Source organism: Lampris incognitus, chromosome 6 (assembly GCF_029633865.1).
Source record: "Lampris incognitus isolate fLamInc1 chromosome 6, fLamInc1.hap2, whole genome shotgun sequence".
Taxonomy (NCBI): domain Eukaryota; kingdom Metazoa; phylum Chordata; class Actinopteri; order Lampriformes; family Lampridae; genus Lampris; species Lampris incognitus.
This window is the reverse complement of record NC_079216.1, coordinates 69,640,610-69,656,552: the sequence shown is the minus strand read 5'-3', so window position 1 is coordinate 69,656,552 and position 15,943 is coordinate 69,640,610. Positions and strand designations below refer to the sequence as shown.

Below are 15,943 nucleotides of genomic sequence, written 5' to 3'. Positions count from 1 at the left end.
GCCTACTGTTCCCGACGGCTGAGTGACGCAGAGACAAGGTACGCACAGATCGAGAAAGAGTGCTTAGCCAGCGTCTGGGCATGTGAAAGGTTCGAGAAGTACTTGTTTGGGCTTGACAATTTCAGACTTGTCACCGATCATAAACCACTAGTGCCTCTCATGAACAGCAAAGACTTGGATAATGTGCCCATTAGGTGCCAGAGACTGTTAATGAGGCTTATGCGTTTCAATGCAGTGGCTGAATACGCACCAGGCAAAACTTTAGCTGTAGCTGATGCACTCTCCAGAGGCCCAGAGCAGCGCTACGGAGATGGTGCTTCTCATGATGATGTTGCAGCGCACATTGATGCCATCGTGTGCCAGGTGCCTGCCACACCTCAAAGGATGCAGGAGATAAAACAGAGCACGGATGGGGATCTGCAGCTCCAGACAGTGTTGGGCTTCATCAGACACGGCTGGCCTGAGTATGTCGATAAAGTGCCGGAGACAGTCAGAGACTTTTATCAGGTGAGAGGGGAGTTATCTGAGGTAGATGGTTTAGTCATCAGAGGCAGTCGTATCGTCATTCCCACAGAGATGAGGGAGGTGATCTTAGACAGAATACACGATGGGCACCAGGGGATAGTTAAGTGCAGAGAGAGAGCTAGCCAGTCAGTGTGGTGGCCCAAAATGACAGAGCACATTACAACAAAGATACAGCAATGTCAATTCTGCAGAGAACACAAGAACACACAGAGAAAAGAGCCTTTAATGTCAAGTGAGCTCCCATCCAGACCATGGCAGAAAGTTGGCATAGACCTGTGTGAGTACAAAAAGCAAAACTACTTGATAGTGTCTGACTATTATTCCAGGTTTTTGGAGATCCTAAATCTACCAACAACTACTAGCAGTCAGGTTGTAGCTAGGCTGAAGGCTACATTTGCACGTTTTGGTATCCCTGAAATTGTAGTTAGTGATAATGGGCCACAGCTAGTTTCAGAAGAGATGAGGAGGTTCAGTGAGGATTATGATTTCATCCATGTGACTTCAAGCCCACACTACCCCCAGAGTAATGGACAGGCAGAGAGGGCTGTTCAGATAGCCAAAAGCATATTAAGGCAGGAAGACCCTCTCCTCGCCCTGTTGACATACAGAGCTACACCCTCTTCTTCCACTGGAGCCAGTCCAGCGGAATTGCTCATGGGTAGGAGACTCAGAACCACCTTACCCACATTGCAGCATAACCTGAAACCGGCCTGGCCTAAAGAGGAACTGATCAAAACCGCTGACGCCGCAGCCAAATCGAGGCAGGCTTTCTACTACGACCGCAGGAACGGCGTGCGGACACTGCGCCCACTGAACTCAGGTGACGCAGTACTCACCAAACTTGATGGACAGAAAACATGGACAATGCCAGCAGTTGTTCACAGTCAGAGCTCCACTCCCAGATCCTACATAGTGGAGACAGCTCAAGGTGAACATTACAGAAGGAACAGGCGCCACCTGTTGGCCACACCCAAAACACTCACCTTTGTCAGCAGGGATCCTGACCATGTCACTCCAGGGGAGAGTGGAAACACGGATGAGTCCCGAGCAGCAGAAATGCCAACTTCCACACCATATGTTACTCGCTCTGGCAGGGTGAGCAAGCCAGCAATCCGGCTGGATTTGTGAGGCGTATGGACTTGTGTACTGTGGGAGATTTTTAATTTTTTGTGAAAAGGGGGGTGATATACAGGTTAAAATTGTTGGCAGTAAATGTTCAGAGAAATGTTTAGAAAATAATCTTAGAGGGGGAGATGTAATGAATGAAAGGTCACGTGTTTAACTTGACCTACTCACGGATGTACGTGCAGTGCGTGTGACGTATACAGGAAGTGAGAAGCGCATGTTATGAAGGTTGTAACTCGGATGAACGCTAGTAAAAGCTACACAGTTAAGAACCTACGAAGTCGGCTCGTTCTTGAATTATTCTTATGTCAGTAAGACAAGGCGTCTACGGACATTACAACCACCTTTTGGACCCCCTGGGGCCGGAAGAGATGGTTGAAACTTCCGTTTGGTGTGTCAGTAGCCCAAGAGGTCTACCAGAGGAAACAACATGAGCTGTTGGAAGGGCTTGAGGGAGTGGAGCCTATAGCTGACGACATCCTCATCGTTGGTTGTGGCGACAGCAAGGAAGAGGCAAACAAGGACCATGATGACAAGCTGGTAGCCTTTCTGGACCGCTGTCGACAAGTGAAACTGTGGCTCAGTGCCAAGAAGCTTCAGTTTAGAGTGTCTGAGGTGCGTTTCCATGGCCACATCCTGTCGGCTGCAGGTCTAAAAGCTGACCCGGAGAAAGTCAGAGCAGTTTTGGACATGCCAGCCCCATCTGACGTCAAGGGTGTCCAGAGACTCATTGGATTTGTCACATACTTGGCTAAGTTTCTCCCACGGCTCTCAGAAGTATGCGAGCCTTTGAGGAGACTCACATACAAGGACACAGTCTGGCACTGGCTGCCAAAGCACGATGCAGCTGTCAGGGACATAAAACAGCTTGTGACACAGACGCCTGTGCTGTGATACTATGATGTGACAAAACCCGTCATGGTACAGAATGACTCCGGCCAGCATGGCATGGGCTGCTGTCTGATGCAGGAGGGACAGCTTATTGCTTTCGCGTCGAGGGCACTCACGCCTACAGTGCAAAACTATGCGTAGATAGAGAGGGAATGCCTCAGCATAGTATTTGCCTGCCAGCATTTCCATCATTATCTATACGGTTGAGACAATATCACAGCAGAGACAGATCACAAGTCCCTCGTAGCATTCAGCAAGCCTCTCCTCAATGCTCCCAAGCGCTTGCAGAGCATGCTACTGGCTCTTCAGAATTACAACCTGAAGGTGATCTAAAAACCAGGACCAGACATGTTTGTGAGTGACACATTAAGCAGGGCTGTCACTTCCAAAACACACCTTGGCTCTATGCATGCAGAGCACACAGTCCGCAGTATGGTGGACGAGCAGCTGGCAATTGAGCACATAAATATGGCCGACTATCTGAATGTCACAGACAAAAGGCTACTACAGATACAGCAACACACAGACAACGACAGACAGCTGCAAGTCGTGAAGTCTACTATCCTGAAGGGTTGGCCCGCTGATAAGGATGAAACAGAACAGGCAGTCAGAGAGTTCTGGCCTATCAAAGAGGAGCTAAGTGTCCAGAACGGAGTCTTGTTTAGGGGGCAAAGAGTAGTTATCCCAAAATCATTGCGTCCTGAGATGCTTGCCAGAGTACATGGCGGTCACATCGGTGGCAAGGCCTGCTACAAACAAGCACAGGAGACCATATACTGACCTGGAATGCAGAGCGAAATCAAGAATTATGTCAGTAAATGCTCTACATGCAATGAGTGTCCGATTGACCATTAAAAGGAGACAATGCTGAGCCATGAACTGCCCACATGCCCCTGGCAAATCATAAGTCTGGATCTTTTCCAACACAGTGGGAAAGACTTTCTGATGGTAGTTGATCACTACTAGGATTTCTGGGAGACTGATGTTCTGCCAGACCTTAGTGCAGAGACAACAATAAAATTATGGTATTCTCAATTTGCTCATTATAGGCAACCTGACAGGGTCATTTCTGACAACGGGCCCCAGTTCGCCTGTACTCAGTTCCGCCAATTCGCTGTGGAGTTGGGGTTTGACCATATCACCTCCTCACCAAGACATCCCAAGGCCAACGGGAAGGCGGAAGCAGCGGTCAAAATCGCCATGAACCTGTGCAAGAAAGCACTACAGGATGGCGAGGATGCCTGGGAGGCAATCTTACAATGGAGAAACACCCCAACGGAGGGTATGGACAGCAGTCCTGCCCAACGACTGATGTCACAGCGTTTGAAGTCAGCTCTGCCACTGGTTGATGCACTTCTTCAGCCACGTGTCATTACGGATGTTGTAGACAAACTGCGGCACAGGAAACAAATCTCGAAACTCATCTACGACAGGACTGCTAAGGACTTACCTGAGCTCGCAGTGGGAGAAGCAGTTCGGATGAAACCACTACCAGGGGACAGGACTGGCATCTGGCGATGGGGAGTGTGTCTGCAGAAAGTGGCCCCACGGTCATATCTGGTAGAGGTCGAGGGCTCCTTGTATCGTCGCAATTGAGTCGATCTACGTATGGCAGAGCCAAGGCCATCACAAAACCCTAGGGCTGGCACAGAGGGGCCTTCATCTGAATGCAGGGGGTCTCAGCCACAGAGAAATGACGGAGGGTGAGAGGGCATGCATGTTCTCTCCTCAACCCTCTCCCAGCAGGCTCTACAGCAGTCCACGGGCTCCGGGCCCACCACAGACTTTGGACACCTCTGCTGTCCCATCGTCACCCCATTCCCCTGCTCTCTCTCAATATGGCCATCAGATATGGCCTCTCAACAGACCAAACCTATGAGGTCACATGGACTGGTTCTAATGTTCAGTGTTTAGGCAGTCTGGGGATAGTGGCTGAAGGGAAGGGGCGGGGGGAGATAGACAGGCTGTTTAACTGTTTTTGAGATCTAAACTTAGCACAAAAAGTAATGAAATGTGTGTTTGGTAGATTATTTCTTTGTTGTAACAATGCTTCTTGGCAATAAATCTTATATCAGGCATCTGATTGTCAGCACCTGGGGTACCAGCAGCTCAAAACAAGAGACAATAGCAACAGCAAAATAAGCTGTTTGGCATTGGCAGAGAAGATTTGGCAATTTTTTTTATGGGCGCAACCCACATACTCAGCTCTGCTGCTCATCCCACAAATGCATGTTCCTTGCACCATTCCTGGCACCATTTAAAAGGGAAATAAACAGGCTTTCCAGTGGTATAAGATTTATTGCCAAGAAGCGTTGTTACAACAAAGACATCATCTACCAAACACACATTTCCTTACTTTTTGTGCCAAGTATAGATATAACCATGTCTTGGGTGAAGTTCACAAGTTGTTATTTCAAGAAGTGTTTTGTTTACTTAAAGGAAAGGGAGATGTTACGGGTGGTATTATAGCACCACCCAGTGGATGTTAGCTGTAATCAATGTTACGTAAGGCACGCAGTCTCCTGCGTGCGTCAGTTCATCTCTGTATTGTTGATACTTACAGTTCGACACTAAAGCCCATTAACTGTTAACTTGGAGTATGCCTCGTCTTTACTCACCACTAGCTCAAACAATCAACATCCGTGTGTAATGTACTGACTACTTTTCGGCAACTCCCACTTACGGTAGCAACTGTCGTAAAACACATGTCATGAAACTCGCATCTATGAGAGGTCCCTACGACAAGGCCTCGGCCATATGGGTCTCAGCTCCCGTAAGCGGCGTGCTCCGTCTTGGTAAGCTAGTTCAGTTTAGATTTGATGGTCTTGAGCTGGAAAGGGGTGAACTTGTAGTGTCCTGAACAGCACGGTCAAAATGGCGTATCTTGAGGCCTAACCGTATCTTGAGGCGTATTTATGCAAACGGCCGCCTTTAATTAACTCCAGGGGACGCACCCGCACCTCACAGTGACGTCCTCTTATAAAAACTGCTTAACGCATCCAGTCATCTCTGAATGAAAACCTGTCCACGTATGTAAGAAAAGGAAGTCCAAAGGAGTTGAATCAAGTGCAACTGGACTTGGTATATATCCGTGAAGACGTTTAGCCATGAACATCTATAGCTCTGACAACGACTCCTAGAGGATAAATGCTGAGTCTCATCAGCAGCCAGGCAGACTAGCTTGGTCTAGCCAGACTAGCTTGGTCTAGCAAGAAAGGCACGAACTGAGGAAGCCCCTCGAATGAGAGGCGAAACGTCTTCACGGATACATACCAATTCCACTTGCACTTGATTCAACTCCTTTGGATAACCATGACCTGGATGAATGAGGACATTCACAGACAAGAAAAGGAAGGGAAAAGGGCAAATATAACCCCCATCACTTCCAACAGACAATAAAACAATCTGATAAAAAAAACACGATGAAGGATTTAATATTCGAGTTGCAACAGGAACAATACAGGTACAATACAGTAGCATAAGGACCGAAACCAACGACCAGTTTCATATATGCCAATATGGGTGTGACCATTAACTAGTTACCGTGCCCATGTGTTCTGTTCGCAGAGGGTTGGGGAATAATTGCAATCACAGCATTGGAAGCTGGCGACAGACGTACTGTTGACAGTTGTGTTGTTGCGCATTTGACAAATAAAACAACCTGAACTCGAGAACAGGATGACGATTACGTTGCCGCGCGAGGACCGGCTGTGATACGCCTGCTCACTGGTCCTCAAAAGCAACGTCTCCGCGCATGCGTGGAGGGGCGGGCTGACGGCTCAGCCCGCAGTTCGGACGTTTGTTGTGGTGATGTAATGTTCCCTCTCTGGTGACTACGGATGGCTGTGTGCGCCAGGCTCTGCGGAGTGGGTCAGTCGCGGAGGTGCAGGCGGCGACAGCGACATAATCAGGACGTTCAGGGAAGCGATTCGGATTTGGATATGGACGAGGAAGAAGAGGAGCGGATTGTGGGGCATAAGCAAGCCGACAATGGCTGTGGCGGCCTGGAGGGCTGCTCTGCCACCGCAGGGCCTAGTGACGCTTTGCCGGAATATGCCAGCGCTAATGTCAACACACATGGCTGGGTGGATCGTGCCAACACAGGACCTCCGAACCCACAGTCCTTACTGGATCTACCCCCGGAGCTTTTAGTGGAAATCTTCTCATTATTACCCGGTACAGCTCTACCAAATGTTGCCCTCGTCTGCAAGAAATTCAGGCAAATCCTCAACACAGAAACCATTTGGAGAAGGCGATGCATGGAGGGTAAATAATGCTCCGTCCGTATGAACGTTCAGCATTCATCAGCCAGGTCGCCATCGTCCATTTGCAGTGTAGCCACTTTTAACCGGTAGATTAAAGAAATCAAACGTACAGTTGTTGGTTATATGGTGTTCTGTTTTGATAGTACCGGAAGGTGTTGGATCGGCTCTTTCTTGAATGCAGACTGTTTGCACTAAGCACTTTGCATTTGTTCCCATATCAATTTCCTTAAAAGCTTTGATATTGATCTGTACTGGAACCACTAAATTTTATTTGCTCAAATGTGAAGTCATTGTGCTAACCAGTCATTGCACATATCCAAAGCTATATGCAAGGCCTGCATAAGTGGGCTTATGTCGGCCTTCCTGGTAGGGAGTATAGTTCAAAAGGCACAAGTAATGTAAGCACATCTGTTGATTAATTTAAACAGACAAAATGGCAACTGAGCTGCTTCCTTCTTGCATAAAGACAATCAAAGTGGACCTGGGTTACTCAGCATAGACCTACTGAGTGTAGTGGTTTTGTGCTTGGTGGTTTAATCTCTACATGTAGCATTACCTGACTGCTTTGTTCCTTATTGTTTTGCATCACCTTTGACATCATTTCAGAACTGGGTAATATTTAGCCAGTTGGTCCCTTGTTGAAGGAGTTTTATTCTGAGACGTGCAGCAACATTCACATGATCCACTAACCCATTTGAAGAAATCTGGCATCCGGTTTCATATCTCTGCTCTGCCCTACAAATCCTTGCCATATTTTGTTCGTTTTCCTCCATAGAATTTGGCATGAAGGAGGACCTGCGGAAGATGGAGGCCGGAGGGGTATCCAACCGGGACCTATACGTTAAACGTGAGTTTTAAAAGAAAGTCAAAGATACCTTCACCAGAGATTCGCCCCTTTCTTTAGTCGAGCACTTTCCACATTCCTCCTCTACCAAATGTTTTTCCTTATTTCTTAGTAGTCTGCGTTTCTGCCAAAGTATCTTCATGACAGTCATAAAGGGGGCTCGGGATATTAGGCTTCTGCTGCTTTTCCTGTCTTTACAACACTGCACTGTCCACCCAACTTATTTGCCATCAGCTAGGTATTTAACTGTCAAACTGCTCTTTGACTTGGACATTTTCTTTGCGCTCCTGTTTTTTAGAGTCTTCATATTGTAACTTGAATTTTGTGATGTGTGCTTTTACCATGGATTTTGCAGTTTTAGAGGTTTCTGCATTTGTCAGTGCCAAACTATTGCTAAAAAAACCCTCCCTTGCATCATCACTAAGATGTTGTCGGTGTGATCTTTTAATTATTTCGGGCACACTACTGCATTTCATAAGAGTACAGGAGATCTCTCAGCCCGTCTTCACCTCCTGAGCTTCACCAAACTCTGCAGTGTAACCTGTCCAGCTATCAACCATCAAGTGATGTCCGGTCGCTTTAGGAAGCTCCTTCCTGACTACGAGCACATGGACTATAGGGATGTTTGCTACTGCTGTATAGATGTATATACTGTATACATACTGTACATTATTCATTACATGCTGTATATTCATATTTATTGACATTCCGTATGACCGCTGTACACTCGTATACATTACACCTTGCACTTTACTGTACTATTTTGCACTTTCTGGTTAAATACCAAATGCATTTCATTGTCTTTAGTATTTTTTTACTCTGTGCAGTGACAATAAAGTTGAATCTAATCTAATCTAATCTAATCTAATGTTTACATGTACTGTATGTACTGTGCCTCAACATAAAGGCCATTTGTTGACAACAGCATGTGGGGCTGCGTGTAAGATAACTTCTAACCTAGCTCTTAAGCAAAGTTTATAGCAACATCATGAATCTTACACAGTCAAAGAGTATGTAGCGATCCTTCTTGGCGTGTTTATGTTTTCATTCCACTCGGAAATGGAAGTTGGGATACCCTGTGTACTGCGTCTGTTGTTCAGATTTTTGGGCTTTTGGGCTGTGATTGCTGTATACTTTCTTCCAAATGGATGCACAGGTTACAGATTTTTGCACAGAGATGGTTCACAGTTGGCTGTCGCGTATAGTGGCTTTAAAAGTGCATTGAGTGTACTAAATGCAGCTGTGAGTGGTTACCTAATCGCAGCCCTTATCACTTCAGGGATACTGTACCAATTAATCTTGCTTATCATGTTTTTTGTCTTTAATCCAAATGTCATTATGTTTGGGTAATGCATTTTTTCTTCTTTTTTTTCTCTACATACACTTAGTGTTGTGAATGGCATCAAAGAAACGAATCAAAGTAATTTGAAGGTTTGGTATTCTTATTTTTATGTTGCAGTGCTTCACCCATATCGACATATCTTAGGTCTCTGGCAGCCTGATATAGGACCGTACGGTGGACTACTCAATGTTGTGGTGAGTACATATAAAATCTACCTGCGAACCGCAAAGTTTTTATTTTGTTTGAAGCCAATATTTTTACATATTCAACATTTTTGCAACATATTCATGGATGATGACAAATCTGTATGTTCACTGACCACAATTTCAGAGTATAGCTCACTGTGACGGTAAGTGAACACTGTCCCCCTTCCACCCCCCCTTTTTTTCTCCCCAATTGTACTTGGCCAACTACCCCACTCATCCAAACCATCCCGGTCGCTGCTCCACCCCCTCTGCCGATCCGGGGAGGACTGCAGACTACCACATGCCTCCTCCCATACATGTGGAGTCACCAGCCGCTTCTTTTCACCTGACAGTGAAGAGTTTCACCAGGGGGACGTAGCACATGGGAGGATCATGCTGTTCCCCTCAGTTCCCCCTCCCCCCTGAACAGGCACCCCGACCGACCAGAGGAGGCGCTAGTGCAGCGGCCAGGACACGCACCCACATCCGGCTTCCCACTCGCAGACACGGTCAATTGTGTCTGTAGGGACGCCCAACCAAGCTGGAGGTAACATGGGGATTCGAACTGGTGATCCCTGTGTTGGTAGGCAACGGGATACACCGCTGCACTACCTGGACCATCCCTTCCATTTTAAAGACAATTTTAATTGGGTAAACTTTGGTGAAAGCGGACAAGTGGGTTCATAGATTACACTGGGTACTTTGGCTCATGGATGAAAACGTCTGTTCGGCCCTCAAAACAAGTGTCTTGTTTCAGGTTGATGGGATTTTCATCATTGGCTGGATGTACTTGCCACCTCATGACCCTCGTGTGGAGGACCCCATGAGACGACGGCCACTTTTCCGTATCCACATGTGGGAGAGCAAAAAAGCTTCAGTGGAATGTATGTACGGACACAAGGGCCCTCACAAAGGAGACATCCAGGTTAGTCTTCACTCAAAACTCATTTTATTGGTAAGTGCCCATAAAAATGATCCCCCACATAAAAGAAAGCATTGTGGAAATTGGCATCATAGCACTAAAGACAATACCTGTGGCCTAAAACACAATAACTTCTCCATAGAATTTGGAAGGTATCTCTGGACTCAAGCATTTCATCACTGATGCCACTCAGCTGTGAGGTAGTAGGTTATTAAAGTAATCAAATCAAGTCAACTTTATTTATAAAGCACATTTAAAAGTAACTCACTTTGACCAAATTGCTGTGCAGACCAGATCAGGTAGCTAAAACACAGATACAAGAAACACCGACATAGACAACAAGGCACATAACTCGTAGGCACGAATAACAACACATGGGCACAGGCACAAGCCAGAAATCAGCCACATCAGGAGGATTCGAATGCTAGTGAATAAAAGTACGTTTTGAGCTGGGATGTAAAAGAGTGGATGGAGGGGCCAGATCTGATATGGAGGGGAATGCTGCGCCACAGTCTGGGGGCTGCAACTGCAAAGGCATGGTCAGCCCTGAGCTTCAGTTTAGATCAAGGGACAGCCTGGAGTCCCAAGTCAGCCAACCTGAGGGACTTGGAGGTGGAATAGAGGGTTAAAAGGTCTGCGATATAGGAGGGGAACAGCCCATTTAGGGCTTTATAAACAAACAGGAGAACCTAAAAATCTATTCTGAACCGCACAGGCAGCCAGTGGAATGAGGCCAGTATAGGGGTAATATGTATGGTCTCTCTTCCGGATACCTGTCAGGAGGAAGTAGTTCTTATGAGGGGTGTAAATCACAATTTTCATCACAATATGATATTATATCGATTCTTTGGACAACGATATGGTATTTGCTGATATCACAAAGTCCACCACAATATGATTTCGATTTTATTCTAATCAGGGGCCTGCGATCAATATGACGGATCATATTCCCATTTAACATAATCAGTCTGTGAATAGTACAGTTGGCCATAGAAACTGTAGTTCATGGTAACGTCCATGTTTGCATATGAAACTGGTCGTTTGTTTGGGTCGTTATGCCACTTTATTGTTAATAAGGGTGGGGTACCTGCAGTCAATGTATTGTTTGTAAGGGTGGGACACCTGCAGTCACTGTATTGTTTATAAGGGTGGGGACACCTGCAGCCACTGTATTGTTTATAAGGGTGGGGATACCTGCAGTCACTGTATTGTTTATAAGGGTGGGGACACCTGCAGTCACTGTATTGTTTATAAAAGTTGGGGACACCTAGAGTCAGGTGAGACTGAAGAGGTCACTTAGATGATGATGAAACGTTTCTGTCAATAAACGTGTCCAGATGAACTGATTCAACCTTCTTTGACAATCAGTTGCATTTATATCAACTTACATAAAGCAGCTAAAATATGATTTGACAATTTTACTACTGAGGTCTTCCAGACATTTAAATGAAAAACAATCTATTCTTTCTGTTGTTCACTACAAAGTGCCACATTTCTTATGTTTAAGTGCAAATGTGTTTTTTATCAGAAAGAGCCCTGGATGACCTTTCCATTGTCAACATAAACCATGCACATCTCTGCTTCATCACCGTGGATTTATGAGGTTCTGTCTGTGTGCTCAGTGGTTTAGAGACATTGAGCTTTAAAATGTTCACAACCGAGGCGTGCAAAGATGATGATGATGTGGATCGATGTTTTCCCTTTGCATTGATGATATTGGATCGTTGTATCATTGAATCAATATATCGATCCAGATCTATGTATTGATAGTTGCTATTCTTTTGTGTCTAATTAAGCCTGTATTTACATAATTTCAGACAGTGAAAAAGGACGAGTTTTCAACCAAATGTAACCAGACCGACCACCATCGCATGCCAGGTGGCAGGCAGGAGGTAAGGGTGCATGCAGGGCTCTGCCACTATTGGCATATTTGGGGAGTTGGAAATGCCAGTTTTGTTTTGTAATCATAATAATTTTGCTTTTTTCTGTGTGTGTGTGTGTGTGTGTGTGTGTGTGTTTAGGAGTTTAGGACATGGTTGGAGGAAGAGTGGGGGCGGACATTGGAGGACATCTTCCATGAGCACATGCAGGAGCTTATCCTCATGAAGTTCATTTATACCAGCCAATATGAGTGGGTCTCCATTTCATCTAGTTCATACTCATTGTCTTTAAGCCAGCCAGTATCAGGGAACATTGTTTATAAAACATCCATAACTACAAAAGTTTTAGAAAATGAACATGTAATTTACATATTCTCTTCAGAGACAGCAAGTCTCAGACGGATAACTGGTTTCAGAAATGGGTTGAATCTATGGTTGATTTCATTTAGACAGCATCTTTTTTGCCCTCATAGCTCTGGCCTCAATAAAGTAAATCTTGATGTCACTATTCTATGTTTTGACAGTAACTGCCTGACATACCGGCGGATCTACCTGCCTCCACAGCTGCCCTCAGACTTGCTGCAGCCAGGCCTTTTCAAGGGCACTTACGGCAGCCATGGCCTGGAGATTGTTATGCTGAGTTTCCACGGGAATGCTGCGAGAGCCACTAAGCTCACTGTTAGTCTCGATACTAAGCATTAATTTAATGGAAAGTGTGAAAGAGAAAAAAGTTACAAACATAGCTTACCTACAGACAAAGCTCAATTCACAAACTTCTATCAAGACAAGGTCAACTACCTTCTTGATTGTGCTCACTGTAATGACCTAATAAATTAATTTGCATTTGTCAAAGTAAGAACTTTTAACCAAGCATTTATTAGCTTGCCTGTTCTTCAGCGAAGTAGTTGGTCATGGCTCTCAATGTAATTATTGCTGGACCTTAGTGTAAAACTGTCTGGCTTCATCATCTAGCACATTTGTAATGGATCGCCTCATTCAGTTCTTTACCTTGTTTTCTGGCCTGGTAGATTTGCCCTACCTAATACAACAACTAGTTGTGCACACTGATATTTCATCTTTTCCCACAGGGAGACCCTAATGTCCCTGCAGGGCAGCTAACACTGGATATAGACCTGACCCGGCCCGTGGTTCTTCCAGACTTGGAGCGCCAGCGCAGTATAGAGGAGCTGTCTCGTCTGGTGCTAGGAGTGCATGAGGAAATGCAGAGAGAGGCAGAGCAAAAGGCCAAGGAAATTTCCACCAGCCCTCAAGAGGCAGCAGAAGGGGCCTGTGGTGGTGCCACTGCAGCAGAAGGGGTAAAAGCAGGCTCTGTAGTCAATTCAGAGGACTGCCAATCTGGTCCCAACAACAGCCCCAATACCCCTGATGTCCAACCCTTCATCCTGCCCCTGGGGGTTATGGCTCGCAACGAGGTATATCCTCGCACCTCCAAGAAGTGGTGAGTCATATTGCAGACAAAGCAACCGAACAAATACATTTGAAGCCCACAAATAGACATTAGGAATCCTTTTGATTCTCATGACCAGGCTGTTATAGCAGTATGAGGCCTTTTTAAGTCTGAATCACTATTGTGGTTTCAGAGCGAATGATTTCCATGTGCCAAAGCGCTTTGAGTGGCTGTTGCATCTAGAAAAGCGCTGTATAAAATGCAACTTGACTGATTGATTGATTGATTGATTGAACACGCATATTGGTTAATGTAGCCACCTATAACAAGTGTACTTTAATTTTCTACATTATGATTTTAGTTCATGTAATTCTTCCTGCCTGATGAACTGTATTGCCATGCTTCAGCCCTTAGATTCACAACCAACAAAATATCTGTTTACTGATCAGTTGATTTACTTGTCATTTTAGCTTCTATGGTACAGGCCTGATTGCCGGCCATGGTTTCACAAGTCCAGAGCGCACCCCAGGGCTGTTTGTGCTATTTGATGAGGACCGCTTCGGTTTCATCTGGCTGCATTTGAAATCCTTCAGTCTATACAGTCGCCTGACTGACCACCTAGCCCATGCTCATGCCCCAAACATGGAGCGTTTCGAGGCCATGTTACGTAACATGCAGTCCTGGACATCCTGATCCAACCATGAAGTTGCATAGATTCTCTTCATTCAACAGGATGCATAAAACATGGAGTTAACACAAATCATCTGTCTCCTTCCACAATAACCACTATCACCATAGATATTTATCTTAATCGCCCTGATTCTATCTAAAACCTCCTGTAATCTTAAAAAACACGGAATCAGCAGTCAAACGAAGCTGCTGTAGTAATGTTTTCTTGTTCCAGCACATTCTTTCTCCTGTTCCCACACATGCACTTTGAATGGTCTCCAGTGACTTTTATCACCTCTGATCAATATGACCTCTTAATCTGGTGCAGCATGCTAACAGATCACATGACGAAAAATGTTTCCTCACTACCTTTTTATTTATTTATCTATTCCCACCAGAACAAGAGGAGTAGCACTTATTATGTCAAGTCACTTATTAGGGAGCAAACTGTATGTGCCTCTGATTCTAACATTTACACCATGTCTTTTACCACACAGTGCTTGAAGAGGAAAGAGGTGTCCTATATATTCTATTAAATGGTACTATAATTATTTTAATGCCCATATATTTAATTGCATGCTGCATTTTTTATTTGAGTGTAATTGCATTGTACTTAGAACCATGATTACATCATGATGAAATAATTTTATTTTTTGTAAATTAGCGTGCACCTTGCTTTTTAATTTAGTTTGTTGCTTTAAGGACGTCACAGACTGCATCTCAGGTGCTTTTACTCATTGCCACTCAGTCAATGAAAGTATACCAGAAATCAACAAGTTTATTGATATTACACAATAGGCCATGTGCAGAATTTAATCACATTTCTGTTAAATACTTCTATCAAATAGAAAGAATGACATAAGAATTGTACTATTTTCTACCAGCTGACAAGTAAGCTCATGCTGTCTTATCACAAAGGGTAACCACATCGGCCAATACTTGGTAGACATATCTTATTGCCCTTTGCACAGGAGCTGTAAAGATGTCTGTCCATGACATGTAATGGTTCATCATCATCAGGCCACCAATAACACCACTTTGTAAAAGTTGCAAAGAGATTGCAATAAAATTATAGTAGCCCAATCGATGTGTAAGGAAGCTTGTTTTAATCCACGTATCAAAATCATGAGCTTTCTGTGCTTACATACTCATGGTGTGGACTGGATGCTTCTTCCCTTGAAATGTATAATTTGTCATCGTTTGAAAATTGCCGACTTTAGGTTTTTCTAGCTTGTTACCTGCAAAGCACATCCCTATGGCATTCCAGTTCATTTGCAAGTTCTACCAGGCTTGCCAATATTATGTAACCCAACAGCTCAAGGTGTATCTCAAAGTACAAAGTAAGTGTCTGTGTGTTTTATCGTGGCCTGATGGAGGTGCCCAGTAGCTCTCTTACTCCAAGTGCACTTTTCTGGGCAGTATAGCAAAACATTCAAACCACTGGCCAGCACTTTTGTAACAGACTGCAGCTTTACTAACATTTGCAAAAACTGTGCATAGGTAATAAAATACGTAATAATGAACAATGTCTATTTAAGCCTTCATACATTTTATTTGGGTCTCATTTGATTCATTTGTTTAACTCTTGTCTTGTCTGTTGTAAACCCTCTTTCTTCCTCCATCTTTTACTCAGCTGTTTATTTGCCTTTGAAAAGTTGTGCTTTGTAATATTCTGATCAGCCTGATTTTGCAGGAAACTAACAAAGTTTGCCCTATTGAACTGCTCACATCTGACTTCAGGGAGCTTTGCAGCTTAAGCGCTCTTCTCAGTAATAAAAGAGACCAAAATAGAAAGTCTTTGTCCTGTCTTTGTTGTTGCATAAAAATCATATGTAAGGTGCACAGCTGTTGCACATGAAATCATGTTTCAGAAAGTGTTGTGGCAAT

General features: G+C 44.6%; 1 protein-coding gene across 1 annotated transcript; it reads left to right on the top strand.

Annotated features, from left to right (window-relative positions):
- Positions 1–6,266: 6,266 nt before the first annotated feature.
- fbxo31 (F-box protein 31) lies at positions 6,267–15,841 on the top strand. Its single transcript, XM_056281762.1, has 9 exons — positions 6,267–6,807; positions 7,582–7,653; positions 9,110–9,186; positions 9,935–10,102; positions 11,917–11,991; positions 12,121–12,230; positions 12,504–12,657; positions 13,068–13,438; positions 13,858–15,841. The coding sequence occupies exons 1-9, from the start codon at positions 6,381–6,383 to the stop codon at positions 14,078–14,080; spliced, it is 1,677 nt and encodes a 558-aa protein (XP_056137737.1). The 5' UTR covers positions 6,267–6,380; the 3' UTR covers positions 14,081–15,841.
- The last annotated feature ends 102 nt before the right edge of the window (positions 15,842–15,943 follow it).

Coding starts and splice junctions, on each gene's coding strand:
- fbxo31 (XM_056281762.1), top strand. CDS start 6,381: ATGGCTGTGTGCGCCAGGCTCTGCGGAGTGGGTCAGTCGCGGAGGTGC. Junction 9,187..9,934: donor GTGGACTACTCAATGTTGTG/GTGAGTACATAT, acceptor GTCTTGTTTCAG/GTTGATGGGATTTTCATCAT. Junction 12,231..12,503: donor ATTTATACCAGCCAATATGA/GTGGGTCTCCAT, acceptor ATGTTTTGACAG/TAACTGCCTGACATACCGGC.